The sequence below is a fragment of the Heptranchias perlo genome, chromosome 5, assembly GCF_035084215.1.
Source record: "Heptranchias perlo isolate sHepPer1 chromosome 5, sHepPer1.hap1, whole genome shotgun sequence".
Taxonomy (NCBI): Eukaryota; Metazoa; Chordata; class Chondrichthyes; order Hexanchiformes; family Hexanchidae; genus Heptranchias; species Heptranchias perlo.
In genome coordinates, this window is record NC_090329.1 from 21,739,830 (window position 1) to 21,765,472 (window position 25,643).

The 25,643-nt window shown below is 43.7% G+C and overlaps 1 protein-coding gene across 1 annotated transcript in view; it reads right to left on the reverse strand.

Moving 5' to 3' along the window:
• The window catches only part of galnt2 (UDP-N-acetyl-alpha-D-galactosamine:polypeptide N-acetylgalactosaminyltransferase 2), a 52,921-nt gene extending 28,656 nt beyond the window's left edge, over positions 1 to 24,265 (reverse strand). Inside the window, exons 1-4 of the mRNA XM_067984089.1 lie at positions 24,052 to 24,265; positions 10,157 to 10,250; positions 3,627 to 3,780; positions 2,870 to 2,968 (exon numbers count right to left, since the gene is read on the reverse strand). Of these exons, the coding sequence (XP_067840190.1) occupies positions 2,870 to 2,968; positions 3,627 to 3,780; positions 10,157 to 10,250; positions 24,052 to 24,147 (443 nt within the window). The 5' untranslated portion in view covers positions 24,148 to 24,265. The remainder of the gene's footprint in view (positions 1 to 2,869; positions 2,969 to 3,626; positions 3,781 to 10,156; positions 10,251 to 24,051) is intronic.
• Positions 24,266 to 25,643: the final 1,378 nt, after the last annotated feature.

The window sequence follows — 25,643 nt, forward strand, 5'->3', positions numbered from 1 at the left end:
TTCCTCAGGGCAGTGTCCTAGGCCCAACCATCTTCAGCTGCTTCATCAATGACCTTCCCTCCATCATAAGGTCAGAAATGGGGATGTTCGCTGATGATTGCACAGTGTTCAGTTCCATTCGCAACCCTTCAGCTAATGAAGCAGTCTGTGCCCGCATGCAGCAAGACCCAGAAAACATCCAGGTTTGGGCTGATAAGTGGCAAGTAACATTTGCACCAGACAAGTGCCAGGCAATGACCATCTCCAACAAGAGAGAGTCTAACCACCTCCCCTTGACATTCAGTGGCATTACTATTGCCGAATCCCCCACCATCAACATCTTGGGGGTCACCATTGACCAGAAACTTAACTGGACCAGCTACATAAATACTGTGGCTACAACAGCAGGTCAGAGGCTGGGTATTCAGTGGCGAGTGACTCACCAAAGCCTTTCCACCATCCACAAAGCACAAGTCAGGAGTGTAATGAAATACTCTCCACTTGCCTGGATGAGTGCAGCTCCAACAACACTCAAGAAGCTCGACACCATCCAGGACAAAGCAGCCCGCTTGATTGGCACCCCATCCACCACCCTAAACATTCACTCCCTTCAACACAGTGGCTGCAGTGTGTACCATCCACAGGATGCACTGCAGCAACTCGCCAAGGCTTCTTCGACAGCACCTCCCAAACTCACGACCTCTACTATCTAGAAGGACAAGGGCAGCAGGTACTTGGGAACAACACCACCTGCACGTTCCCCTCCAAGTCACACACCATCCCGACTTGGAAATATATCGTCGTTCCTTCATCATCGCTGGGTCAAAATCCTGGAACTCCCTACCTAACAGCACTGCGGGCGAACCTTCACCACACAGACTGCAGCAGTTCAAGGCGGCGGCTCACCACCACCTTCTCAAGGGCAATTAGGGATGGGCAATAAATGCTGGCCTTACCAGCGACGCCCACATCCCATGAACGAATAATTTTAAAAAATAAACTTGAGAAGGAAAAATTTGCAGGGATATTTTGAATCAGCAGAGGGAGTGGGGCTAATTGGATAGCTCTTTCAAAGACCCAGCACAGGCACGGTGGGCCAAATGGCCTCTTGTGTTGTATGATTCTATGATATTTAAGTAAATGTAGCGAGGCCAGGAGTCGAAGAGAACCCTTGGCACTGTACACCAACAGCCATATGGCATGATGCCACGATGCAAATTTAAATTTTATGGATGGGCTTAGCACATAGTTTTCCCGGAACTAAGCAAGTTCGGCCAAGTTCCTATGGTGCGCGAAAGAAGTCAGAATAAAGAACTACTTTTAATGATTCTCCTGGCAGGAGACAAACTGTCTTCAACACTGTACATACTGAGGCAAAGGCTTTCAAACTGGGACTCCAACAGGATTGCAACAGGGGTCCCTGAGGGCAAAATTCTGTTCGTCTATCTGCAAATCCAGAAAAGAGCAGTTCGCTTGATCAGCAGCCCATCCACCACCTTAAACATCCCCTCCCTCCATCACCGGTACACCGTGGCTGCAGTGTGTACTATGTACAGGATGCACTGCAACAACTCACCAAGGCTTCTTCGGCAGCATCTCCCAAACCCATGACCTCCACCACCTAGGACAAGGGCAGCAGACACATGGGAACACCATTACCTCCAAGTTCCCCTCCAAGTCACACACCATTCTGACTTGGACATATATCGGCCGTTCCTTCATAGTCGCTGGGTCAAACTCCCTACCTAACATCATTGTGGGAGCAACTTCAATACAAGGACTGCAGCGGTCCATGAAGGCGGCTCACCACCACCACCACCTTCTCAAGGGGCAACTAGGGATGGGCAATAGATGCTGGCTTTTCTAGCGACGTCCACATCCCAAGAATGAATTTTTTAAAAAAGATTTCAGTCCTTAACCTCTTGACAGTATGTTATTTCTATTGCTGTACACTAATAAAACACCTTTTCTACAATGATTATTCTGTTTTGTCTTTGGACAGCTAACACTGTCTTTCAGGTGTTGGGAGTGTGGGAGTGTGTTAATATTTGCAGGGCTTCCCCTCATAGAAAAGTTTGAAAACCACCATCATAAGGAGCTGGGGACTTGGAAGAGAAGACAGCAATTTTCCTTTTCCCTTTGTCTGATACACCTGTAAACCCATCATCCAACTCAAGGGTCTCCAAACCAAGCCAATGAGAGACCACAGAAGAGAGCTCCTCTTTGTCAAATATGGAGTGCACACTCTCTCCCTGTCGGTACATGCTCTACTACGTCCTGAGAGCTTAGGAGCTCAAGTTAGCAGCAGGCACTGCTTTAGGGTCCCCCGAGTGTGAGCAGGGGTACTGCAGCTGTATAAAAAGCTGTTTACCAGCAGTCCCATTCACTCATCACCCCTGTGCTCGCTGACCTACATTGGCACACGGTTCAGCAACGCCTCAAATTTAAAATTGACATCCTTGTGTTCAAATCCCTCCATGGCCTCGTCCCTCCCTATCTCTGTAACTTCCTCCAGCCTTACAATCCTTCCAAGATCTCTGCGCTCCTCCAAATCTGGCCTCTTGAGCATCCTTGATTTCCTTCACCCCCACATCGGCGGCCATGCTTTCAGCGGCCTAGGCCCTAAGCTCTGGAATTCCCTCCCTAAACCTCTCCTCCTCTCTAACTCTCTCTCCTCCTTTAAGATGCTCCTTAAAACCTACCACTTTGACCAAGCTTTTGGCCACCTGTCCTAATATCTCCTTACACAGCTTGGTGTTAAATTTTTGTCTGATGACGCTCCTGTGAAGCGCCTTGGGACGTTTTACTATGTTAAAGGCTCTATATAAAAGTGCAAGTTGTTGTTGTAAATGCCAAGTGATTGAGTGTAACTTCTTCTGACAGTTTTTACCTGACAACGGTACGAAGCAATGCTGATCTCGCTTCGTTGTGAAAGGTGATGACTACGCTGGTTGCTATCAGGTCAGAGTTCCACTGCTTCCGCCGGCACCTGCCAGAAAGAACAAAGCACATTAAGCACACCTTCCGCCCAAATATCATGGTCTAACTAATGCGGCTTTTTTTTAAATTAGCTCTGAAACATTACAATGCAAACAATAAACACTCAAAGTTGCAGAGCTGGAAGGCTAATTCTTTTAACGACAGCGCTTTGATTTTTAGGGCAGACAAATTTTCCAAAAACTCAGTTCTGTTTTATTGTTTTCACGGGCCTCTCAGATGCAAACAATGAAGTTGAAGTGTAGTCACTGATGTTGTGATGTGGGAAATGGGGCAGCCAATTTGCAGACAGCACAAACATCAATGTGATAATGACCAGGTAATCTGATTGTGATATTGGTTGAGGGATAAATATTGGCCAGGACACTGGGAGAACACACTTACTCTTCTTCGAAACAGAGCCTTGCAATCTTTTACGTCCAACTTAGAGGGCAGACGGATCCTCGGTTTAACGTCTCATCGGAAAGACGGTGCCTCCAATGGTGCAGCACTCCCTCAGCACTGCACTGGGAGTGTCAGCTTAGATTTTGTGCTCAAGTCTCTGGAGTGACCTGCTGACTCAGAGGCGAGAGTGTTACCCACTGAGCCACAGCTGATATCCCTAGCTCTAGCTAGCTCTATACAATGGGGTCTCCAGATTTTCTACTTACTGATCATGCCTGGTGTCTGGAATATTTCTATCCATCCGCAGCTTGTCACTTTCCACCTGATTAAACTTATTCCGTGCATATGGATCCTGTCCCGTCTTTACTAAAGTGGCCTCCATGTAAGCCTCTTGATCAAAGTCTTGCCACTTCACTTTCCCTGTAGATTAAAAAAAACATACAACTAAAAACCAGGTCATGTGCTCTTAACCCTTTGTGCCTGCACCTCTCTCGCAAGTATAATGGACTCCATCTACCGTCGCCATTAAAAGACCATCCTGTCATTTTAATTCAATTTCAAATATTCGATTGACACCAACTCTATTGGAAAAACTGGATGGTCAGTGTATGGAGAGATCTTTGAGGGCAGTACATAAGACTGAACAGTGTGCAAACTACTTCACTTATACCTCCAGTCTCCATCATAAACCCCAAGTTAACATTTCCAAGGCAGTTTCTGGTTAATTGCAGGTGGGTCCCTTTATGCTCAGAGTTCAGAAGCATCAGCAATGAAAGTCCTGTCAGGTCCTAGAATATGTCACATTAACCCGAAAAACTAAACAAGACTATGTAAAAGTAGGTGCGCTGTGCCAACTTATATTGCTGACTAAGTCTTATCTGGCACCTCAAAGATGGAGACTGCTCTAACTAACCTACCAACAGTCCTGCACCTGATGATTTAATTTTATAGGTACTAGCTATTATTATAAAAGAGACTTACGATGTTGAGTCCTACAATGGGCACAATAGTCTTGTGGTGCATTTATACTGCAGTTAACAGTTGGAGATCTAGGTACAAACTGTTCCTCTTCATGGCCCAGAATACTTAGACATGCAGCAGAAGGGCTTTCTTTGGCCGGTAACCTTTTTGTGCATTTGTTGGTAAAATAGTCATTTGAAAAGCAGAGTATGCAAGTGTTTTTTGATCATTGTGAATGTTTTACTTCCTTGGTTACTAAATGGTGGTAGATGTTTGTTAAGTAAATATACACGTGAAGTACATTTACCTGTATTGTGTGAGTAAGGCGTTTTCTGTTAAAATTAGCGCATGTGTCACTGTAGACACACCTGTGGCTAGTCAGCAATTTCTATGGACAACACTGCGTTAGACTAATTGGACTATGGTGACTCAGTTAGTCCTTCTCTCCTTTCTTATCATAGGATCATACAGCACAGAAGGAAGCCATTCAACACAAGCCATCATGCCTGTGCCGGCTCTTTGAAAGAGCTATCCAATTAGTCCCATTCCCCTGCTTTTTCCCCCATTGTCCTTCAAATTTTTCCATTTCAAGTATTTATCCAATTCCCTTTTGAAAGTTACTATTGAATCTGCTTCCATTGCCCTTTCAGGCATTCCAGATCATAACAACTCGCTGCTTAAAAAAATTCTCCTCATCTCCCCCCTGGTTCTTTTGCCAATTATCTTTAATCTATGTCCTCTGGTTATCGGCCCTCCTGCCAGTGGAAACAGGTTCTCCCTACATACTCTATCAAAACCCGCCATAATTTTAAACATTGTATCTTCTTGTAACTTGGTGTCACATTGGTTGCTCTCCAGTACCCGACACAATTTGTATATTAATATTTATTTTGTACTCTTATGCATCTCATGTTTGAAGACTTCCCACAGGTGATCTGTATCCAAGTGTTTCCCCCCTCCCTTCTCTAACATAACGCCTCTGAAGAATACTTGTTTTCAACCCTTCAGCCAACTTCTTGCCCATTCCCAAGGTTTAAGCTCAATCCCCACGGTTTTGAGTTTAACTAATAGTGTTTTGTATGGAATTTTCTCAAAGCCTTGGTCCCACCAATGGAGATTATTTTAAATATAAATGATTTACTTAATAGCATTTACATTCCATTCTATGATTTTCGCAGCACAGGCTAAGTTTGCTACCCTCACTTAAAATTATGATAATTTAAAGGTTCATGACATTTTATACTTTTAACCTTTGAGCATTTAATTCTAAAGTACTAAGTCAATACTTTTACAAATGCATCCTTTAGTAAATACTTAAAATAAACTGCCTTTTATTGAATTTAAAACCCTACCAAAGCCTATCTTTGACATTCAGCAGCTGGTCATTTATTACGCAAGAAATCAAAATATTGCTTTTCATGAAGAATTTTTTTTAAAAATCGTTTTGAGTTTGTAAATCACAGGACTCAAGATGTTCTAGTTTGAGCTCCAGGCACGCCATTACATTACTGAATTTAATGATAGCGTCTTTCTCCCTATAAATTCAACAACCCTCCCATTCAATTAAAATTTGCCATGTTATTGCCTTTGGGGTTGTGTTGATCTAAGTCAAGGTTCATGATGTTACTATTATCATGGTTGGAGAAACACAATTATCTCCTAGTTTTACCTTTCCATTAAAATTCTCCTAGTGGAGTCGAAGTGCTCCTCCCGCTGCCCCATCCCCTCCCTCTGTCTGTAAGAACAGTGCACTTGGAACAGCGTTACCGAGTGACATGCTTTGCACTTTCACCAAGATAAAAAGGGATGAGCGGATAAACCAAAGTTAAACGTCACTTTTTTTTTTAAAATGGGATAGTACCGCGCTAAGAAATACTTTGTCACCCATCAAGATTTTCCTCGCTCCATTCAGTTAACCAAAGAAATTTTTAAGAAGCTTACTCAGAAATCTTATCCGTTCCATGGTGGAAAACGTACGATAAAGATGCCTGATTTTTGTCCGGAGTGGTTCATATTTCACCACTCAGGCTTTTGGTTTCAAATACTTTTTTGTTTCCGTTTTACATCAGATCTTATTTTTCTACTTACCTCTAGGTAAGAAACGAACACAAAGTAATCCAGTTCTTAAGATGTTTATTGTGGGTTTTTTTTTTAAAAACTAAACAATTGCTAAATTTCACAGGAGGTCCGCTGTGCCCAAATCTGAGCACTAAGATACAATACTTGACTGTACAGGTACATTTTACAGAGCTTGGTGTACCTGAGATTGACTCATATCATGTCCATTGGGCATGTAATTTCCGTTAAATACACTGAACGAGCTACGTAGTAATAATTTAGATATTTCCAGTTCCAGCCGAGCACTATGAACTCTATTAAGAGAAACTCCTATAAAATCATATATATTTGTATATAAATTAAGGCTGACAATTAACCAGTTAACTCACAGGATTAACACGTTAAAAAAAAATTAATCTCCCAAAAAAATTTAGTCTTGATCGCAGAAGTTAACTGCAATTAATTGACAGCCCTAAATATATTACGTTTGCTATGCAAAAAGAAATAAAGGCTTGTATTTATATAGCGCCTTTCATGACTTCAGGACGTCTCAAAACGCTTTACATCCACAGTGAGGTACTTTTTGAAGTGTAGTCACTGTTGTAATGTAGGGAAATGTGACAGCCAATTTGCCCACAGCAAGGTCCCACAAACAGCAACGTAATAATGACCAGATAATCTGTTTTAGTGATATTGGTCAGGACTCTTCTTCGAATAGTATTAAGAGACCTATTAAATTCACCTGAAAGGGCATACGGGTCCTCAGTTTAAGATCTCATTCAAAATGCGGCACCTCCAACAGTGCAGAACTCCTTCAGTACTGCACTGAACTGTCAGCCTAGATTATGAGCTCAAGTCTCTGGTATGAGATTTGAACCTACAACCTTCTGACTCAGAGGCGAGAATGCTACCCACTGAGCCACAGCTGACACTGAGGATGGGCAAGTAGCCAATGGAAGTCAACAACCGTACATAGTTGAGGGCCTCGTCCATGATGTTCAACAATCTATTCAATAGCTTGTTAAAATATTCATGCCAATCATGGCAGGATAAGCATCTACACAGTGATGAGGGGGCTTGACATCCAAAGGAGTTTTAGTACATCTCAAATCATGTACCAATTTCATAACATTGTAGAAGTTCTTGGAATTCCTCTGATTTGCTAATGCTCGGACCTCCTCTTGTCGCGCATCTACTTTCCGTACGTTGCTTGCACCGTGTGATACAAATCATTGTAGTAGGATTTCTTGTCTGTGGAGTGCTCATCAGCCAGCATCAAGAGAACATCAGCATCACAAAGATAACAACGGTTCAAGAAAGCAGCCCATCACCATCTTCTCAAGGCAATGAGGGATAGGCAATAAATCCGGCCTTGCTGGCGTGGTGCACATCCCAAGAACCATGCATGGCCCTGATAATCTTGGCAACCCGTTGTCAAACAATCCTGTGGTCTAACAAGTGCCAGTTTTAGTGCGAAGTTGTATCATGATATCTTGCATTTATTTGTCTGGCTAAAGATTTTGATAATTATCAGCTTGTGCTCCATTCAAGTAGCAAGTAGCCTTTGTATTAGTGTTCCCAGTGTACATTCAAGTATCACACCCAAAAAAAGCACTGAAGTCACCCATCACTGTTAGTTCATTGTTAGCTGGTACAGTCAATGATGAACTGCTCCAGTCATTGTGGAATTGCAATCACGCCTCAATGTTTGTCACCGTCATTTCATAACTACTAATGATGGTCGCAGAATGCTTGTGCTTCAGTAGTAAACATTTCATCACAAGAAAATCATCAATCCCCTTAGGAAGATTCTAGGCTGGGCCTTGGCTGCAAATTTTGTCTCAGATAACATGGGAGTATCCACTCCACGCAAGCTCTCGCATGACAAGCGCTGCCTGCCGCCCTGGATTGTAAGTAGGGTTCTTACATTCCAAGGGACCATTACATTATGCTATTGTACTCCTGATTTCTGATTCTGCAATTGTCAGATGCAATGTTGGGAGGCTGACTAACCATAATAAGCCGGACCAGCTACTGACCAAGGGACAATCATAGAATCATAGAAGTTTACAACATGGAAACAAGCCCTTCGGCCCAACATGTCCATGTCGCCCAGTTTATACCACTAAGCTAGTCCCAATTGCCTGCACTTGGCCCATATCCCTCTATACCCATCTTACCCATGATAGAATCATGATAGAATATGGAGATCAATGGAGAAGGAGCCATTCTGAATACAAGTTAAATACAGGCTAGGGCACGGAGCCATTTTCTGTTCCATGACAGATTTTCTGCAGGTTTTTCATTGATAGGAGATAAGTAATTGTCTTTTTATGGACCCACTGTCTATACAGTAACTTTCAGTAGTTTGTCTAACAGCAGATAGTCCTTCCATATTCCAACTGAAATGTTTGTGAAATAGGATGACACGTGGATTTCCTGAATAACATAGAATTAGCCACATCATGCAATTCTCATTTCATATTGGGAGAGGATGAAATACTTGGCAAAAGAACAAATCCCATGTTGCAAGGATGAAACTCTCTGAAAGGAATTGGGGTCTTTTATGATTGCCCTGTGTAATTTTTATAATTTACCGATAATAAGTTGTGTGAAAAAGACCACAAAGAACAAAAAGAGAGGAGGAATAATAAAATAGAAGAAAAATCTATTAATCCTAATATTTATGGAGCGCATGAAAAAAGTCTACAGAGTTGGAAACACAAGCGATAAAGGATTACGTGCAATATAACAAGATAACAGAAACCAGTGACGTGGAAATTAAAATGCCTGGGAACAGATCATCTAGAAAGGATAGGCATAACAAAGCAGGTGGAGGAGTGAGTATATGGGTAACAAAGGACTTTGCACTCGTAAAAAGATATGATACAAGTAAATGCATTTGTTGATGCAGCAGAGATAGTGTGAATTAAAGTTAAGGATGGCAAAGAAGATAATTATTAGCTGTTGTACACCAATGAGTGGTTTTATTTACATAAAATAGATGAATGAACAGTACATTAAGCTACCCTCTTCGATACATAAAATAGACACAATTCACTTTCTCTCTTAACATAAAGTTTAAAATAGAGACTTACATCTTACCTTGTAGAAAAGGCTACCATTTGAAAAGTAGCTCAGCTATTCAGTTATTAGCTACCAGACCTGAAGCTGACCATAGACAGACTGTTGAACTACATGTGGTCCAATACCATCTGTAATTAGAGACCTCTGTCCATCAGAAAGGGCTGCAGCATATCAGTAACCCTTTCTCCTCCTCGATGGTTTCAGTCACAGCTATCAATCAAACCCACTACCCCCAGACAGGTGCTTGATGCCTTGTTCCAAGTCAAGAAGGTTTTGAATCACCTCTACAACTGTACTGAAGCGAAAGGCAGTCGATGACTGCCATTGTAAAAAGATGGCTATCCGTGCAATAATGATTTGTGGCTGTTTAATCTGATGTAATTAGGAGAAATCATGAGAAATACTAAGGTGACTGTGAAAAATGGGATGGCCCCAGGTAGATTAAACAAGTAACACTTTAGAGAAGCCCCTGTGTTTGTCCAAAAACTCTCACCCCGCTTGTCTGGTCTGAGCTGATCACCTTTTCCGCTTGAAAATACTGCGTGTAACCTTGAATGTTAATCCCTTACATTTTGCATTGTTAGAAACGGCATGTAAGTTAAAAAATTCAACACAGACAAAAAAGTACATTTTTGTCACCCCAGGCTTTTCAGCATTCTATTGGTGTAGAGTGTGAGCTACTTTTACCTACCAGGGGGTAATGTCTCCATATTCTGTGCTTTTCCTTCCGCATTACTGTTCTGAGCATTCTTTCTTTTATTTGGATCGTCAGAATTCCACTCATCCTAGAAAAGAGTCAAGAGAACAAGTTGACTGTAAAAGGAGCAGTATCAATTCCATAAAAGCACACTTATTGTAAAAATCTTTTTAAAAAAACTATCTTGGTTTGAAAAACATGTATTAAGAACATTGAGTGGGTTGCAACACTCAATTTCAAAACGCATTGAAATGTCCCAAGCATACTATCTCATTGGGAAAACCCACAATAAAAATAAACAAACATTTACCCCCAGTGTAACCCCCTCTCCACCGAGTACATTTTTACTGGCTTGCCAAACAACCGATTCCTAACCGGAAAGAGAAATTATCTTTGCCCATACCAATGCCCGCCTCCTCCACAAAGCATCAAAATGGGAAACTGTTACCCATCCCCGCCCCTACCACCACTAATCATCCAAATATCCTCCACCTTTCTGCCTGCTCTTTCTCCCTCATCCTCTTTTCTCTTCCTTTCCCTATCCCCCTCCCATGTCTGCCTCCCTCCACCTACATCCTTCTCCTTCCATCTCCTCCCTCACCCCTACCCTTCTTTCTCTCTTCTCCCCCACCACCTCCCACACCCATCTGGGTCCAGTCATTCCCCCATCTTCTAACCCTGATTGACCTGAATTCTGCAGGCACCCCTGATTCCCCATATGCAATGCCATGGGAGATCAGCTAGTGTTCGTTTATTCTCCAATGACAAGACAGAACAATAGGATGCTAAGGTTCCGAACAGTCTGGTTCAGCCTCAGACAGAGGAGAGGGATGGAGTCGGTGGCTAGGGAACGGAGTTTGCGGAGGGGACCAATATTTAGTTGGAGGAAATTTTTGCTCATCTAGTACTGGATGTCGGACAAGCAGCATAACAAATCAGAAACAGTGGAGGGGTCGAGGGAGGTGGTTGTGAGGTAGAGCTGGGGTCGTCAACATACATGTGGAACCTGACATTGTGTTTTCAGATGATGTCGCCGAGGGGCAGAATGTAGATGAGAAATAGGAGGGAGCCAAGGGCAGATCCTTGGGGGACTCCAGAGGTAACAGTGCAGAAGTGGGAAGAGAAGCCATTGCAGGTGATTCTCTGGCTACGACTGGATAGATGAGAATGGAACTAGGCAAGCACAGTCTCATCCAGCTGGATGACGGAGGATGGTATGCTTAACTGTGTCAAAGGCTGCAGACAGATCGAGAAGGATGAGGAGGGATAGTTTACCATCGTCACAGTCACATGGGATGTCATTTGTGACTTTCATAAGGGCCGTTTCAGTACTGTGGTAGGGGCGGAAACCTGATTGGAGGGATTCAAACAAGGAGTTGTGGGAAAGATGGCAACAGGTTTAGGAGGCGACAACATGTTCAAGGACCTTGGAGAGGAAAGCGAGGTTGGAGATGGGGCGATAGTTTGCAAGGAAGAGGGGTCAAGGGTGGGTTTTTTGAGGGGGGTGATGACGGCAGATTTGAAGGGGAGGGGAATAGTACCTAAGGAGAGGGAACCGTTAACAATATCAGCTAACATGGGGCCCAGGAAGGGAAGTTGGGTGGTCAGCAGTTTAGTGGGAATAGGGTCGAGGGAGCAGACATGGGTCTCATTGTCAAGATGAGCTCAGGGAGGGCATGAGAGGAGATAGGGGAGAAACTAGAGAAAGATGCAAGTTCAGGGATAGGGCAGAGGGGAACTGTAGGGGAAGTTTGGCTGGGGAAGGGAGGGAAGTGGCAGAGGCAGCTGAACGAAAATAACCTAATAAATGGCAGTCAACATAGTCTTAGAGGAGGTAGATCTTCTTGACCGACCTCAAGACTCTTTGGATGAGGTCAACTCCCAGGTTGAAGGACACGGGGACGGGGGTGGGTGGGAGAGAGAGGAGGCATATGACATGGTGTGCTGAGTCTTTCAAAAGGCCCATGATGAACCACAGCAAACTAAGGTCAGTGGGTATCAGAAGTATGGCCAATATGTGGAATAGTAATAGAGAAGGAAACAAAGGGTAGTCAATTTTTTTTTACCTATTCAGTCTGCAAGGCATTTTGATTTAACTTATATTGTCATGTTGCTATTAAGTTAGATTCAGTCCACAAAGCTTAGCTCCCAGAGGCACGCATGCTATCGGAGATGTTTAGGACAAATTGGTTGGAATGCCAGAGCAATCAGTGTATAATAACAACAAACAACAACTTGCATTTATATAGCGCCTTTAATATAGTAATACGTCCCAAGGCGCTTCACAGGAGCATTATCAAACAAAATTTGATACCGAGCCACATAAGGAGTTATTAGTACAGGTGACCAAAAGAGGTAGGCTTTAAAGAGCGTCTTAAAGGAGACGAGGGGTAGAGAGGTTTAGGGAGAGAATTCCAGAGCTTAGGGCTCAGGCAGCTGATGGCACAGATGCCAATGGTAGAGCAATTAAAATCGGGGATGCGCAAGAGGCAAGAATTGGAGGAGCACAGAGATCTCGGAGGGTTGTAGGACTGGAGGAAGTTATAGAGACAGGGAGAGGCAAGGCCATGGAGGGATCTGAAAATAAGGATATTCTCAAATACCATATTAGCCTTGAGACAACAGAGGTCATTGAGCCCTTTACAAAGCTGTTCACATCTTTAATGTTAGAATGGTCTTCAATTAATAACCCCAGCTTGGGGGCTTAGTTAAACAATGTAATTTCCGTAGCCCCCACACCAAGGGGTCAGAGTTCTCATTCCAGGTGGCAGCTTTAATTGGCAGCTAGGTGAGCCAATCCTTGACACACAAAACTGAGGGAGGGATCAGAAGTCAGCCTTTATTCCCCGCTTCTCTCTCTCTGGGCAAGTCAATCATGGGCAATTTTGAGTCTGGAACAGTCAGAATGAGAAACAGAGGTCTCACTTTCTAAGGTTAGCGTCGGTCAGTTTAGAGACTGCTGAGTGTAAAATGAGTTTAGGTAAATCTCGCTGTGAAAAATGTATTCTGTGCATTCACATATTTTATGTAAAATAAACCAGTTTGTTGGTTCATGATCAGCCTCATCCCACTAGAGTTCCTTTCAGTCCACCATCCAAAAGGTAGGAGAATGTACATGGGTGGCAGGTGTGAGATTAGAGTACCCAGTACATATGAGAAGTCTTATTGTTACAGTCACTATCATTTATATAGAATTTTACAGCACAAAAACAGGCCCAATTCGACCCAACTGGTCCATGCCAGTGTTTATGCTCTACACCAGCCTCCTCCCACCTTACTTCGTCTCACCCTATCAACGTATCCTTCTATTCCTTTCTCCTTTTATGTACTTATTTAGCTTACCCTTAAATGCATCTATGCTCTTCACCTCAACCACTCCTTGTGGTAGCGATTTCCACATTCTCGCCACTCTGGGTAAAGACCTTTCTCCTGAATTGTCTATTGGATTTATTAGTGACTATCCTATATTTATGGCCCCGAGTTCTGGACTCCCCCACAAGTGGAAACATCTTCTCTATGTTTCATTAGATATGGGACAGTAAAGGGGCTCTCCAGTTTGTGGGGTACGTGAGGTCCAATTACAAAGAAGTGCCCAGTGATGCTGAACCTGAAAGAATAGACAGCATAGTCATAAGGGGAGCTAGATGACAGTGGCAGGGGGAGCAAGGTGAGTGGCGTGCTCCAGGAACCCATGCTGAGTCCCTCCTCTTATCTATACACGTGTATTATCTGGAATCAGAGTCTCAATACAAGGTAGTTAAATTCACAGATGACATCGAACTGGAGGGTAGACTTAAAGGAGGTAGCTAAGATCTGACAAAAGAGCTCATCGGGGTTTGCAGTGGACTGAACAGTGGCAAATGAAGTTCAAAATACTACGTCTTGAAAGAACAGGAGCCACATACTCCTAGCCTCTTCCTCCAGTTCTATCGGCACTTTATAATCTCCTCCACCAAAAGCAATTTCAGCAGGGATCATGCACTCTATAATCTCAGTCCTATACAGGAGTTGTGTGTGTGGTGTGTGCGCTGTGTGTGTGCGCTGTGTGTGTGCGCTGTGTGTGTGCGCTGTGTGTGTGCGCTGTGTGTGTGCGCTGTGTGTGACTCAGAGGCGAGAGTGCTACGAACTGAGCCACGGCTGACACCTTAAATGAAAATTGTGACACGAGATGTAAGATCTGTGTTATGTATAGATATGATATGATATCCAATATCAACATCACTACATAAACAACACAGCCTTCTTAGTAAACTGGCTTCAAATTATAAGTCATTTAAATGCTCATGTGCAAGTGTTTGGGGGCGGGGGGGGGGGGGAAGGGAGTTTCATCTCTGTTTCGCAAGTTATGAAATAATGCACAGAAATTCATCGCATCTGTAATACTATGCAGTCAAAATTTAAAATGCTGTTTGTAGCACTAATGATAAAGCAATTGGGAAGAACTCTAATCTGATTTCCCTGTGAAAGTAGTAAAGTAACCCGGAGGGAGTGAGGCAGGATGAGGGCAAAAAAGATGAAATTTAATGAAGCTTTTTTTAAAAAGTTAAAGGAATAGAGGAAGAAATGTAACAAAATGGAGGGCAAACGCTTGCTCTTTGCACCACACCGCTGCCGGTGGTGGAAGGCCTGAACTACAGGTAAGAGATCTACCTTGTATTAAAGTGCCAACACTTGTTTAATGTTTTTTTTCCATTATAAGCATTTACAAAAGGAGTTCCCATTATAAATGTTGACATAAGTTTGTGACACAGGAGGTTAATGTGATGTGGACAGGAAATGTGGGTAGTCAGGAGACCTTAAATAATATATAAACAGTAAGGGACTTGAAAACCAATGCGCTTGGCAAGAAGTTGGAGCAAAATGAGCAAAACACTGTCGAGTTCAGAGAATGCACAGCGCTGACACTGACAGATAGGACGGTGTGAGGCTATGGAGGGACATCAACATGAGGATGAGAATGTTAAAATCAAGGTGTTGGTGGACCGGGAGCAAATGCAGGTCAGTGAACACAGGGGTGATGGGTGAACGGGACTTGGTGCGAGTTAGGATATGTGCGGCAGAGTTTTGGATGAGCTCAAGTATATTGAGGGTGGAAGATGGGAGGCCGGCCAGGAGAGCATTGGAATAGTCAGTCTAGAGGTAACAAAGGCATGGATGAGGGTTTCAGAAGCAGAGGAGCTGAGGCAGGGGCGGAGACGCACGATGTTACAGAGGTGGAATTAGGCAGTCTTGGCGGTGGAGCGGATACGTGGTCGGAAGCTCATCTCAGGGTCAAATAGGATGCCAAGGTTGCGAACGGTCTGGTTCAGCCTCAGGCAGTGGCCAGGGAGAGGAATGGAGTCGGTGGCTAGGGAACAGAGTTTGTGGCGGGGACTAAAGACAATGCCTTCGGTCTTCCCAATATTTGGTTGGAAGAAATTTTTGCTCGGAAGAAATTTTTGCTCATCCAGTACCGGATGTCAGACAAGCCGTGTGACAAACCAGAGACAGTGGAGGGGTCGAGGGAGGTGATGGTGAGTTAGAGCTGGGTGTCGTCAGCGTACATGTGGAACCTGACCTTGTGTTTTTGGATGATGTCATCGAAGGGCAGCATATAGATAAGAAATAGGAGGGGGCCAAGGATAGCTCCTTGGGGGACTCCAGAGGTAACAGTGCAGGTGATTCCCTAGCTATGACAGGAAAGATAATGGAACCAGGCGAGGACAGTCGCACCGAGCTGGACGACGGAGGAGAGGCACTGGAGGAGGATGGTGTGGCCAACTGTGTCAAAGGCTGCAGACAGTTCGAGAAGGATGAGGAGGGATAGTTTACCACGGTCACAGTCACATGGGATGGCACTTGTGACGTTGATAAGAGGCGTTTCAGTACTGTGGCAGTGTCGGAAACCCGATTGGAGGGATTGAAGCATGCGGGAAAAATTGGCACGGATTTGGGAGGCAACAACACGTTCAAGGACTTTGGAGAGGAAAGGGAAGTTGGAGATGGGGCGGTAGTTTGCAAGGTCAGAGGGATCAAGAGTGGTTTTTTGAGGAGGGGGGTGATGACGGCAGATTTGAAGGGGAGGGGGACAGTACCTAAGGAGAGGGAACCGTTAAAAATATCAGCTAACATGGGGGCCAGGAAGGGAAGTTGGGTGGTCAGCAGTTTGGTGGGAATAGGGCCGAGGGAGCAGGAGGTGGCTCTCATAGTCAAGATGAGCTCGGAGAGGGCATGAGGGAAGATAGGAGAGAAGCTAGAGAAAGATGCAAGTTCAGGGCTAGGGCAGGAGCGTACCATAGGGGAAGTTTGGCTTGTTGGGCTGGGGGAAGGGAGGGAAACGGCAGAGGCAGTTGAATGGATGGTCTCAATGACAAAGAAGTCCTTGAGTTCCTCGCATTTGTTGTTTGAGGTGAGGGTGGAGGAGGTAGGGGAGAGAGTTTAAAGAAGACGGTTTGTAGTGTAGAGAAGCCGGGGGTTATCTTTGCAACCCAGGATGATCCGGAATAGTGAGCAGTTTTGGCAGAGGAGAGCAGGACCCTATAGTGCTTTATGTGGTCCAGCCAGATCTGGCGATGAACAGCTAAAACAGTTGCCCGCCATAAACATTCAGGTCTGAATCGTTTGGACCTAAGGAAGCGTAAATGTGGTCTGTACCGGGGGAGCGACCAGGGTGAGAGAGAGTAACGGTTTTAATGGGGACAAGGGCATCAAAGGTGAAGGTGAGGGTGTGATTGAGCAGATCGGTAGCTGCAGAAATGTCGTGGTAAATGGAGGGCCAAAGGCTAGACAGTTGGGAATTTGAAAGTGCCGTTGTAAGCGACTTGGGGGAAGAGTTTTTTCTAGGGGCAGTCACCGAAGGAAGTGGGGTTGGGAGGGGGAGGGGGAATGTGGGTGGAGAGGGATACAAGGAAGTGATCAGAGATGGCCTTATCCACGATTGACACGATGGGAGTAGAGGGGACACACGAGATGGCAAGGTCGAGTGGGTGGCCGTGAATAAGGGGAGGGGAGTTTATGTGGAGGGAGAGATTAAGGGAGGATAGGTGGGCAGTGAACCCAGAGGAGAGAGAGCATGATGAGTTGAGATGGAGAATGAAGTCACCGAGGATGAGAAGTCGCTCGGTGCAGAGGCTGAGGGAGGAAAGCAGTGAAAACATTTCCGTGAGGAACTTGGCTTGATACTTGGGTGGGCGGTAGAGAATGAGGATTTTAAAGGAGAGGTGAGAGGGGTGGAACAAGGTGAGATGTTCACCAAGATATAATGGACGGGCAGCCGAGACCCATTGCCTGCAATTCCTGCGCCATGTGGGAACTTCAGGACGTTTCATGTGTCATGGAGGGCCACATATGCAGGAAATGCCTCTGTTGCTCAAGCTCAAACTGAGGGTTTCTGAGCTTGAGCGGTGGCTGGAGTCATTGCATGTTTCAGGAGGTGGCCACTCCGCAGCGACAGAGAGTTCAGGATATCAAGTGGGCGGCCATCTGAAAGGGCAGGAAGAGGCAGGCAATGCAGGAATCTTCTGGGTGTGTGGCACACTCAAACCGGTATTCAGCACTGAATACCAGTGGCGGTGAAGATACCTCGAAGGAGTGCAGTCCTGAGCATGGCACCATGGAGCAAAGGACTGCACAGGAGAGCACAGTGAAGTGTAGAAATGCAGTAGTCATAGGAGATTTTGCCACCAATCTTTGCCTGCCATGCGGAGGGCTGTAGCCATTTCTCTGAGGCTGAATTTGACAAATCCATAGCATTGACTATTTTACATAATTTGAGCTGCAAGGTTGGTTTAGTGAGGGCGCATTTCATTCAACAAGAACGGGTGAGGGTGACATCACTGGAAGTGACGTCACTAGCGGAGCCGTAGCTTTTTAGCATACACAGAGAGTGGCGTCATCAGGTGGCCCGGAGCATGCGCAGGAGGAGGTCACAGGTCAATTGAAACCCGAAGTATGCACACTGTCGCTAATCACTCCGTCAAACTAAACACTCTGGGAGAGAGCTGCGGTGAGTGATGGGGCATGGTGTGCAGGCCATGGATTGTTTTCAGGTTTATTGGGTAGAAAGTGGGAGCGAGTCATCATATTACAAAGTGAATAGTGACACTGCATCCAATGATCTCACTTGCCATGCATGCGCCAGCTTTCCGAGGAATCAACTCACTGCCGTTCACGCTCAACACCGTGATCCAGGTCTAACGGGGGGGAGGAGAATGTGACCCATCTCCCCTACTGTACCACGTCCTTCCTCTCTTACCCACCCCTCCCAGTGAATCACATTCTCTCCCCCCCCACCGCTCTGCTCCCTCTGGGCTTCCCCTTCCTCTGCTTCCCATGCTGTTTCTACTCCCCCCATCCCCCTGCTTCTCCAATTCCCCCCTCCTCCAGGCTCTGCTCTCCCCTCTTATGACTACCTGCATCGGCTGCATTTTTGATGCTCGCTAATGGTGACTACCATGTTCAGCTAAGAATTATCGAGTGCGCATGCCCCAAGTGAGGTGGCAATAGTCACTCTGTTGTTTTTGTCCTAAAGGCACACTTGAGGTGTGACTCGTTGAAGTGTGACGTACTTTTGACATTCCACAAATGTGTCAGCCATGGCTCAGTTGGTAGCACTCTCGCCTCTAGAGTCTGAAGACCGTGGATTCAAGTCCCACTCGAGACTTGAGTTCAAAAGTCTAGGCTGACACTCCCAGTACCGAGGGAGTGCTGCACTGTCGGATGCCATCTTTCGGATGAGACCTTAAAACCAAGGCCCCATCTGCACTCTCAGGTGGAAGTAAAAGATCCCACGGCACTATTTCAAAGAAGGGCAGGGTGTCCTGGCCAATATTTATCCCTCAACCAACATCACTAAAACAGATGGTCTGGTCATCATTATATTACAGTTCATGGGGCCTTGCTGTGCACGAAAATTGGCTGCTGTGTTTCTCTACATTACAACAGTGGCTACACTCCAAAAAGTACTTCATTGGCTGTAAAGCTTTGGGACATCTTGAGGTCGTGAAAGGCACTATATAAATGCAAGTTCTTTCTTTCAGTAAACACAGGAGTTTGAATTAGATAAGATAGGTATAGGTATGGAGCAACTTGATGGGCAGAACCCACATAACAAAAGAAAGGCATTCCGTGAAGAACTTGGGAGGGAATTAGGCTAAAAATGAGTTCATTTTCCTGGGAACATCTGTTTCTTACTTAGAAGCATGTAAACTTCCTGAGGCATTTAAAAGAAAAATGATTGTAAGTTCCTGCAATGAACAACCTAATCCTCAAGTGCTTGCTTGGAAAAAAAAACTACAGGCCTATATTTAACAAAATTATTATTTTTTTTAAGTCACAAAAGACGCTTTCCAATTGGAACATTGAAGTTGCTTATGAATGCTCAATGTCACTGCACATCACCAGATCATAATCTTAAAAAAAGGTCATCAGTTAAATAATACCTCCCGCAAAGATCAGCTTGCGAAATTCTTCAACAATAATTAGAAAATCATCAAGAGAAAAAGTACACACCGACATTCGCCTACAAGGGCGCCATCAAAGCGTTGCAGTTGTGCAAACACATTTCAGCAATTTTGACACAAACTAAGAGATTGCGACATTTAAATGCCTGCATTAACTTTTTATTTAAAAAATGTAGGCTTCTTCACCACTACTAAACATTTGGGAATTTTTGAGTTCAAGCAGAAACACAGCCTTGCAGCAGAGTGCCTGTCTGACTGCGATACGATATACATGTGTGCAGTCATAAAACAGGGTGGGTCAAAGCAACACGTTACAAGAATAATCATCCTGGTACAACATACAAACTGGAAAAAACTAAACTACTCCTTTGAAGAACATAAAGTGGTAGCACACTCGCCTCTGAATCAGAAGGTCATGGGTTCAAGTCCCACTCCAGAGACTTGAGCACAAATTTCAGGCTGACACCCCCAGTGCAGTACTGAGGGAGTGCAATGTTAAAAATGACTGGGAGCTTGCTGTGCACAAATTGGCTGCCGTGTTTCCTACATTACAACAGTGACTACACTTCAAAAGTACTTCACTGTAAAGCACTTCGTAACATCCTGAGGTCGTGAAAAGCACTTTGTAAATGCAAGTCTTTCTTTTTATAGCTAAGATACATTGCTTGAGTGTTAATCCCTGACAATAACATTTTATTTTAAAATACAATACTGTTAATCTCAATTCAGCCACCTACGTGAAACGTTCATATAAGCCACATGGCATCTAATGTGTTTACCTCCTCATTTACATTTAGAGACACAAATGGCATTCTCTCGCCTGTTGGTAAACTCACCCTGTGGTACAGTCTGCACGGATATGGAAGTGTAGTGGTTATGTTGCTGGACTAGCGATCCAGAGAAGGCGAGTTCAAATCCCAACATGGCAGTTCGAGAATTTGAAATTGTGTCAATAAAAGTGACCATGAAGCTGTTGGATGATTAGTGAAACAGTTGGGTTTTTACAACGACTTTTAGGGAAGGAAACCTGCCGTCCTTACCCGGTCTGGGCCTATATGTGACTCCAGACCCACTCCAAGTTGGTTGACTTTTAACTGCCCTCTGAAGCAAGCTATTCAGTTGCATCAAACCACATGGACTGCAGAGGTTTAAGGAGAAGGCCCATCACCACCTTGCCAATGTAACTAGGGATGGATAATAAATACTGGCCTTGCTAGCAACGCCCATATCCCGCAAAAAAAACCACTGGGACCAGCACCCTATATGTCCTTCAAGCAGTTTCCACAGGGCCATAATTAGTTCCCTGTTGGCACAGTTTATAAAGGACTAGGTGTGGAAGTGATTATAAGAACACTACGTGTGCCAACATACTGTGTGTTGGTATTGCACAATTACACCTTTTTTGGACAAGGACAAGAGTTTTTGAGATATGTCCCTCTACAACCACTGGGCTGTGACCGAAATGGGATAGAAACAGACTGGAGGTTGGCAGTGACACATTCGTTTTCCGACACACATCAGAACACAAAGCCCACAAAATCCATAGCAGTAAGAAAACCACATTTAGGTAAGTCTTGCCTCAATTGGTTACAGTTTAAAATGAGAACTAAATCACCCAATTCCTCCTCCAAATGCAAACATAAAGAAAAAAAGACTTGCATTTACAAAGCACCTTTCACGACCTTAGGACGTCCCAAAGCGCTTTACAGCCAATTAAGTACTTTTTGAAGTGTAGTCACTGTTGTGATGTAGGAAACGTGGCAGCCAATTTGCGCACAGCAGCACAACAGCTCCCACAAACAGCAATGTGATCGTGACCCGATAATCTGTATTAGCGATGTTGGTAGAGGGATAAATATTGACTAGGACAGTGGGGAGAACTCCCCTGTTCTTCAAATCATGCTGAGGCATTTTTTACGTCCAGGGCAGACGAGGCCTCAGTTAAACGTCTCATCCAAAAGACGGCACCTCCGACAGTGCAGCACTCCCTCAATACTGCACTGGGAGTTGTCAGCCTGGATTTTGTGCTCAAGTCTCCATCAATATGCATATAGGACAAATAGGGAGTTCAAAAGTGTGGTTAATTTTCTATGACTTTTTTTCCTTCTGCCTTGTAAAGAGCTCTGAGACTTTTTACTTAAGTGAGGGGGCGTAGAAACATAAATTATTGCAATACTGCAGAAAATCCTGCTCACACTGCACTGATAGCCAACAGTAAACTAAACTGAAAACGACTACCAGTAAAATATATGATATATACTGATTTTTATAAAAGCAATACATCTAGAATGCATCCTGTCCGTCACATTGGTGTCACACTTTTAAAATAGGCATAAAGAAACAAAAGCTGTAATTTCGACACAGATGGCAGAATATCTGTAATCTGAGTAGCTTTACGAATTATAAACAACCCTGGGTCTCTTTCTCGTGGCCAGTGGGCACATCGTGTTTTATCGACAATGAAAACCGGATTAAATTTTAATTCTACGCACGCAACTGTTTCGTTTTATTCCCCCGGTTTCTAGGTAACAACAACTTGCATTTATACCACGCCTTTAACGTAGTAAAACGTTGCAAAGGCGCTTCACTGGAACATTATCAGACAAAATTTGACACCGAGCCATATAAGGAGAAATTACTGCAGGTGACCACCAGCTTAGTCAAAGAGATAGGTTTTAAGGAGCCACTTAAAGGAGAGAGAAGTAGAGACACAGAGAGGTTTAGGAAGGGAATTCCATCATGTCAGACATACACTCAGACATTTGCTGAAACACTCCAGTGGAGCTTTCTAATATTTCATTCATGGCTTACAATATTGCTCCGTCAGTCAAAATAACACAAATCTGATCCAGTTTTGGGTTAGAATTAATAAATGTTTTAAATCAGATCAAGATTGAATTCAATTTCAGTGGAAAACATATTAAAGCTGAATGAAAATGAACCAGTTTCAATTTTATTATCAATTCAACCAGATTTACACATGTACAAGATATTTGCTATTTACCAGGGTTGCAAAAACAAATCGTTTAGAAAAAAGGTGGTGTCGGTACTCATGTATAACTAATGCTAATTTCTTGAAATTAATCCCTGGGTTACTTTATAATGCTTTAATTCCAAAACTGATTTAATTTTATAGTGATTCTATCTTTAAAAAAAACTATAAAACGGTAAAACCATTCAGGAAAAAGTTAATGCCAATATACAAATTTCACCATTCAGCAGTAAAACCGGCCACATCAAATTATTTTAAAACTTAAAATCCAAATAAACGTAATACCAACACGACTGTAGTTCTTCGATTAAGTGCCGTCCATTGCACCATTCCATACAACTGAAAGCCTTGAGCATTATGCTCAATTCATTGTCTTGGTATAGATGTTTCAGTAAATGTTCAAGCAATTTATCTGAGTGTTTCAGCAAATGTCTGAGGGTGCGTCTGGGTGGTCCGGCCAATGTCTGAGGGTGCGTCTGGGTGGTCCGGCCAATGTCTGAGGGTGCGTCTGGGTGGTCCGGCCAATGTCTGAGGGTGCGTCTGGGTGGTCCGGCCAATGTCTGAGGGTGCGTCTGGGTGGTCCGGCCAATGTCTGAGGGTGCGTCTGGGTGGTCCGGCCAATGTCTGAGGGTGCGTCTGGGTGGTCCGGCCAATGTCTGAGGGTGCGTCTGGGTGGTCCGGCCAATGTCTGAGGGTGCGTCTGGGTGGTCCGGCCAATGTCTGAGGGTGCGTCTGGGTGGTCCGGCCAATGTCTGAGGGTGCGTCTGGGTGGTCCGGCCAATGTCTGAGGGTGCGTCTGGGTTGTCCGGCCAATGTCTGAGGGTGCGTCTGGGTGGTCCGGCCAATGTCTGAGGGTGCGTCTGGGTGGTCCGGCCAATGTCTGAGGGTGCGTCTGGGTGTTCCAGCAATGTCTAAGTGTATGTGAGTATTTCAATGAACGCCTAATGTTTCAGACAACGTCCCATGAGCATAAGACTACATCTGAGTGTTCCAATGAATATAAGTGTATAGATGAGTGTTACAATAAACATCTAAGTGTATGCCGGAGTGTTAAAATGTATGTCTCAGCACGAGTGTATGCCCAAGTGTTCCAATGTATGTCTGTGTTCCGGCATACATCTGGTTTTATGTGTACATATCTGAGTGTTCTACCATATGTTCGAGTGTCCCAGCGTGTGTCTGAATATTCCAGTGTATGTCCGTGTGTTCCAGCCTATGTCCCTATGTTCCATTGTACATCTGGTCGTATGAGTGCATGTCCGGGTGTTCCAGCCCATGTCCGGGTGTTCCAATATATGTCCTTGTGAGTGCGACCGGGTTATTTGCTACAGTCGGGTGTCTCTGGACTGATCCCGCGGCTCGCACTCTCCCCCGGACCATTCCCTGACAGGTTGAAAGCCGAGGCCCAGGCACCGACCGAACCGACCGCACTTTTAAAAAACACAATCAAACCTTACCGTCCGGCTCGTCCCGCTGCCCAGGTAAATGTAATAAGCAATCCCCAGCACCCAGAGGAGGGCGAAGCACAGCAGGATTCTGGACTTTCTTCTCATAGTTTTGAGCGGGGCGGGAATGAAGCGACTGAGACGAAGAAGCAGGCCGAGGCGGCGCTAGCGACGGGGCGACGCTCAGCATCCATCAGCCAGCAGCGAAGAGCCGCGCAAGCCAGCGCCTGGGCGAAGGTCAAGGGGTAAAGGGTACGTTGCACAGAGTGTAGAGCAGCAAAGGACAAGGGTACCCGCAATCAGCAAGAAACCCCATGAGTTTCTCTCTCACATACACAAAACTTATAATAATAATGAAGCTAATTCTGAATGCATATAATAATGGAGAAACTAATTCTGCATTGCATATTAATAATGAAGAAACTAATTCTACATTACATTAATAATGAAGAAACTAATTCTACATTGCATATTAATATTGAAGAAGCTAATTCTGCATTGCATATAATGAAGCTAATTCTGCATTACCTATAATAATGAAGCTAATTCTGCATTGCATATAATAATGAAGAAGCTAATTCTGCATTGCATATAATAATGAAGCTAATTCTGCATTACATATAATGAAGAAAATTCTGCATTGCATATAATAATGAAGAAGCTAATTCTACATTGCATATAATAATGAAGAAGCTAATTCTACATTGCATATAATAATGAAGAAGCTAATTCTACATTACATTAATAATGAAGAAACTAATTCTACATTGCATATTAATAATGAAGAAGCTAATTCTGCATTGCATATAATGAAGCTAATTCTGCATTACCTATAATAATAATGAAGCTAATTCTGCATTGCATATAATAATGAAGCTAATTCTGCATTACATATAATGAAGAAAATTCTGCATTGCATATAATAATGAAGAAGCTAATTCTACATTGCATATAATAATGAAGAAGCTAATTCTACATTGCATATAATAATGAAGAAGCTAATTCTACATTGCATATAATAATGAAGAAGCTAATTCTACATTACATTAATAATGAAGAAACTAATTCTACATTGCATATTAATAATGAAGAAGCTAATTCTGCATTGCATATAATGAAGCTAATTCTGCATTACTTATAATAATGAAGCTAATTCTGCATTGCATACAATAATGAAGAAGCTAATTCTGCATTGCATATAATAATGAAGCTAATTCTGCATTACATATAATGAAGAAAATTCTGCATTGCATATAATAATGAAGAATCTAATTCTACATTGCATATAATAATGAAGCTAATTCTGCATTGCATATAATAATGAAGCTAATTCTGCATTGCATATAATAATGAAGAAGCTAATTCTGCATTGCATATAATAATGAAGAAGCTAATTCTGCATTGCATATAATGAAGAAGCTAATTCTGCATTGCATATAATGAAGAAGCTAATTCTGCATTGCATATAATGAAGAAGCTAATTCTATGTTGCATATAATTTGGAGAAGCTAATTCTGCATTACATATAATAATGAAGCTAATTCTGTATTGCATATTAATAATGAAGAAGCTAACTCTGTATTGCGCTTAATAATGAAGAAGCT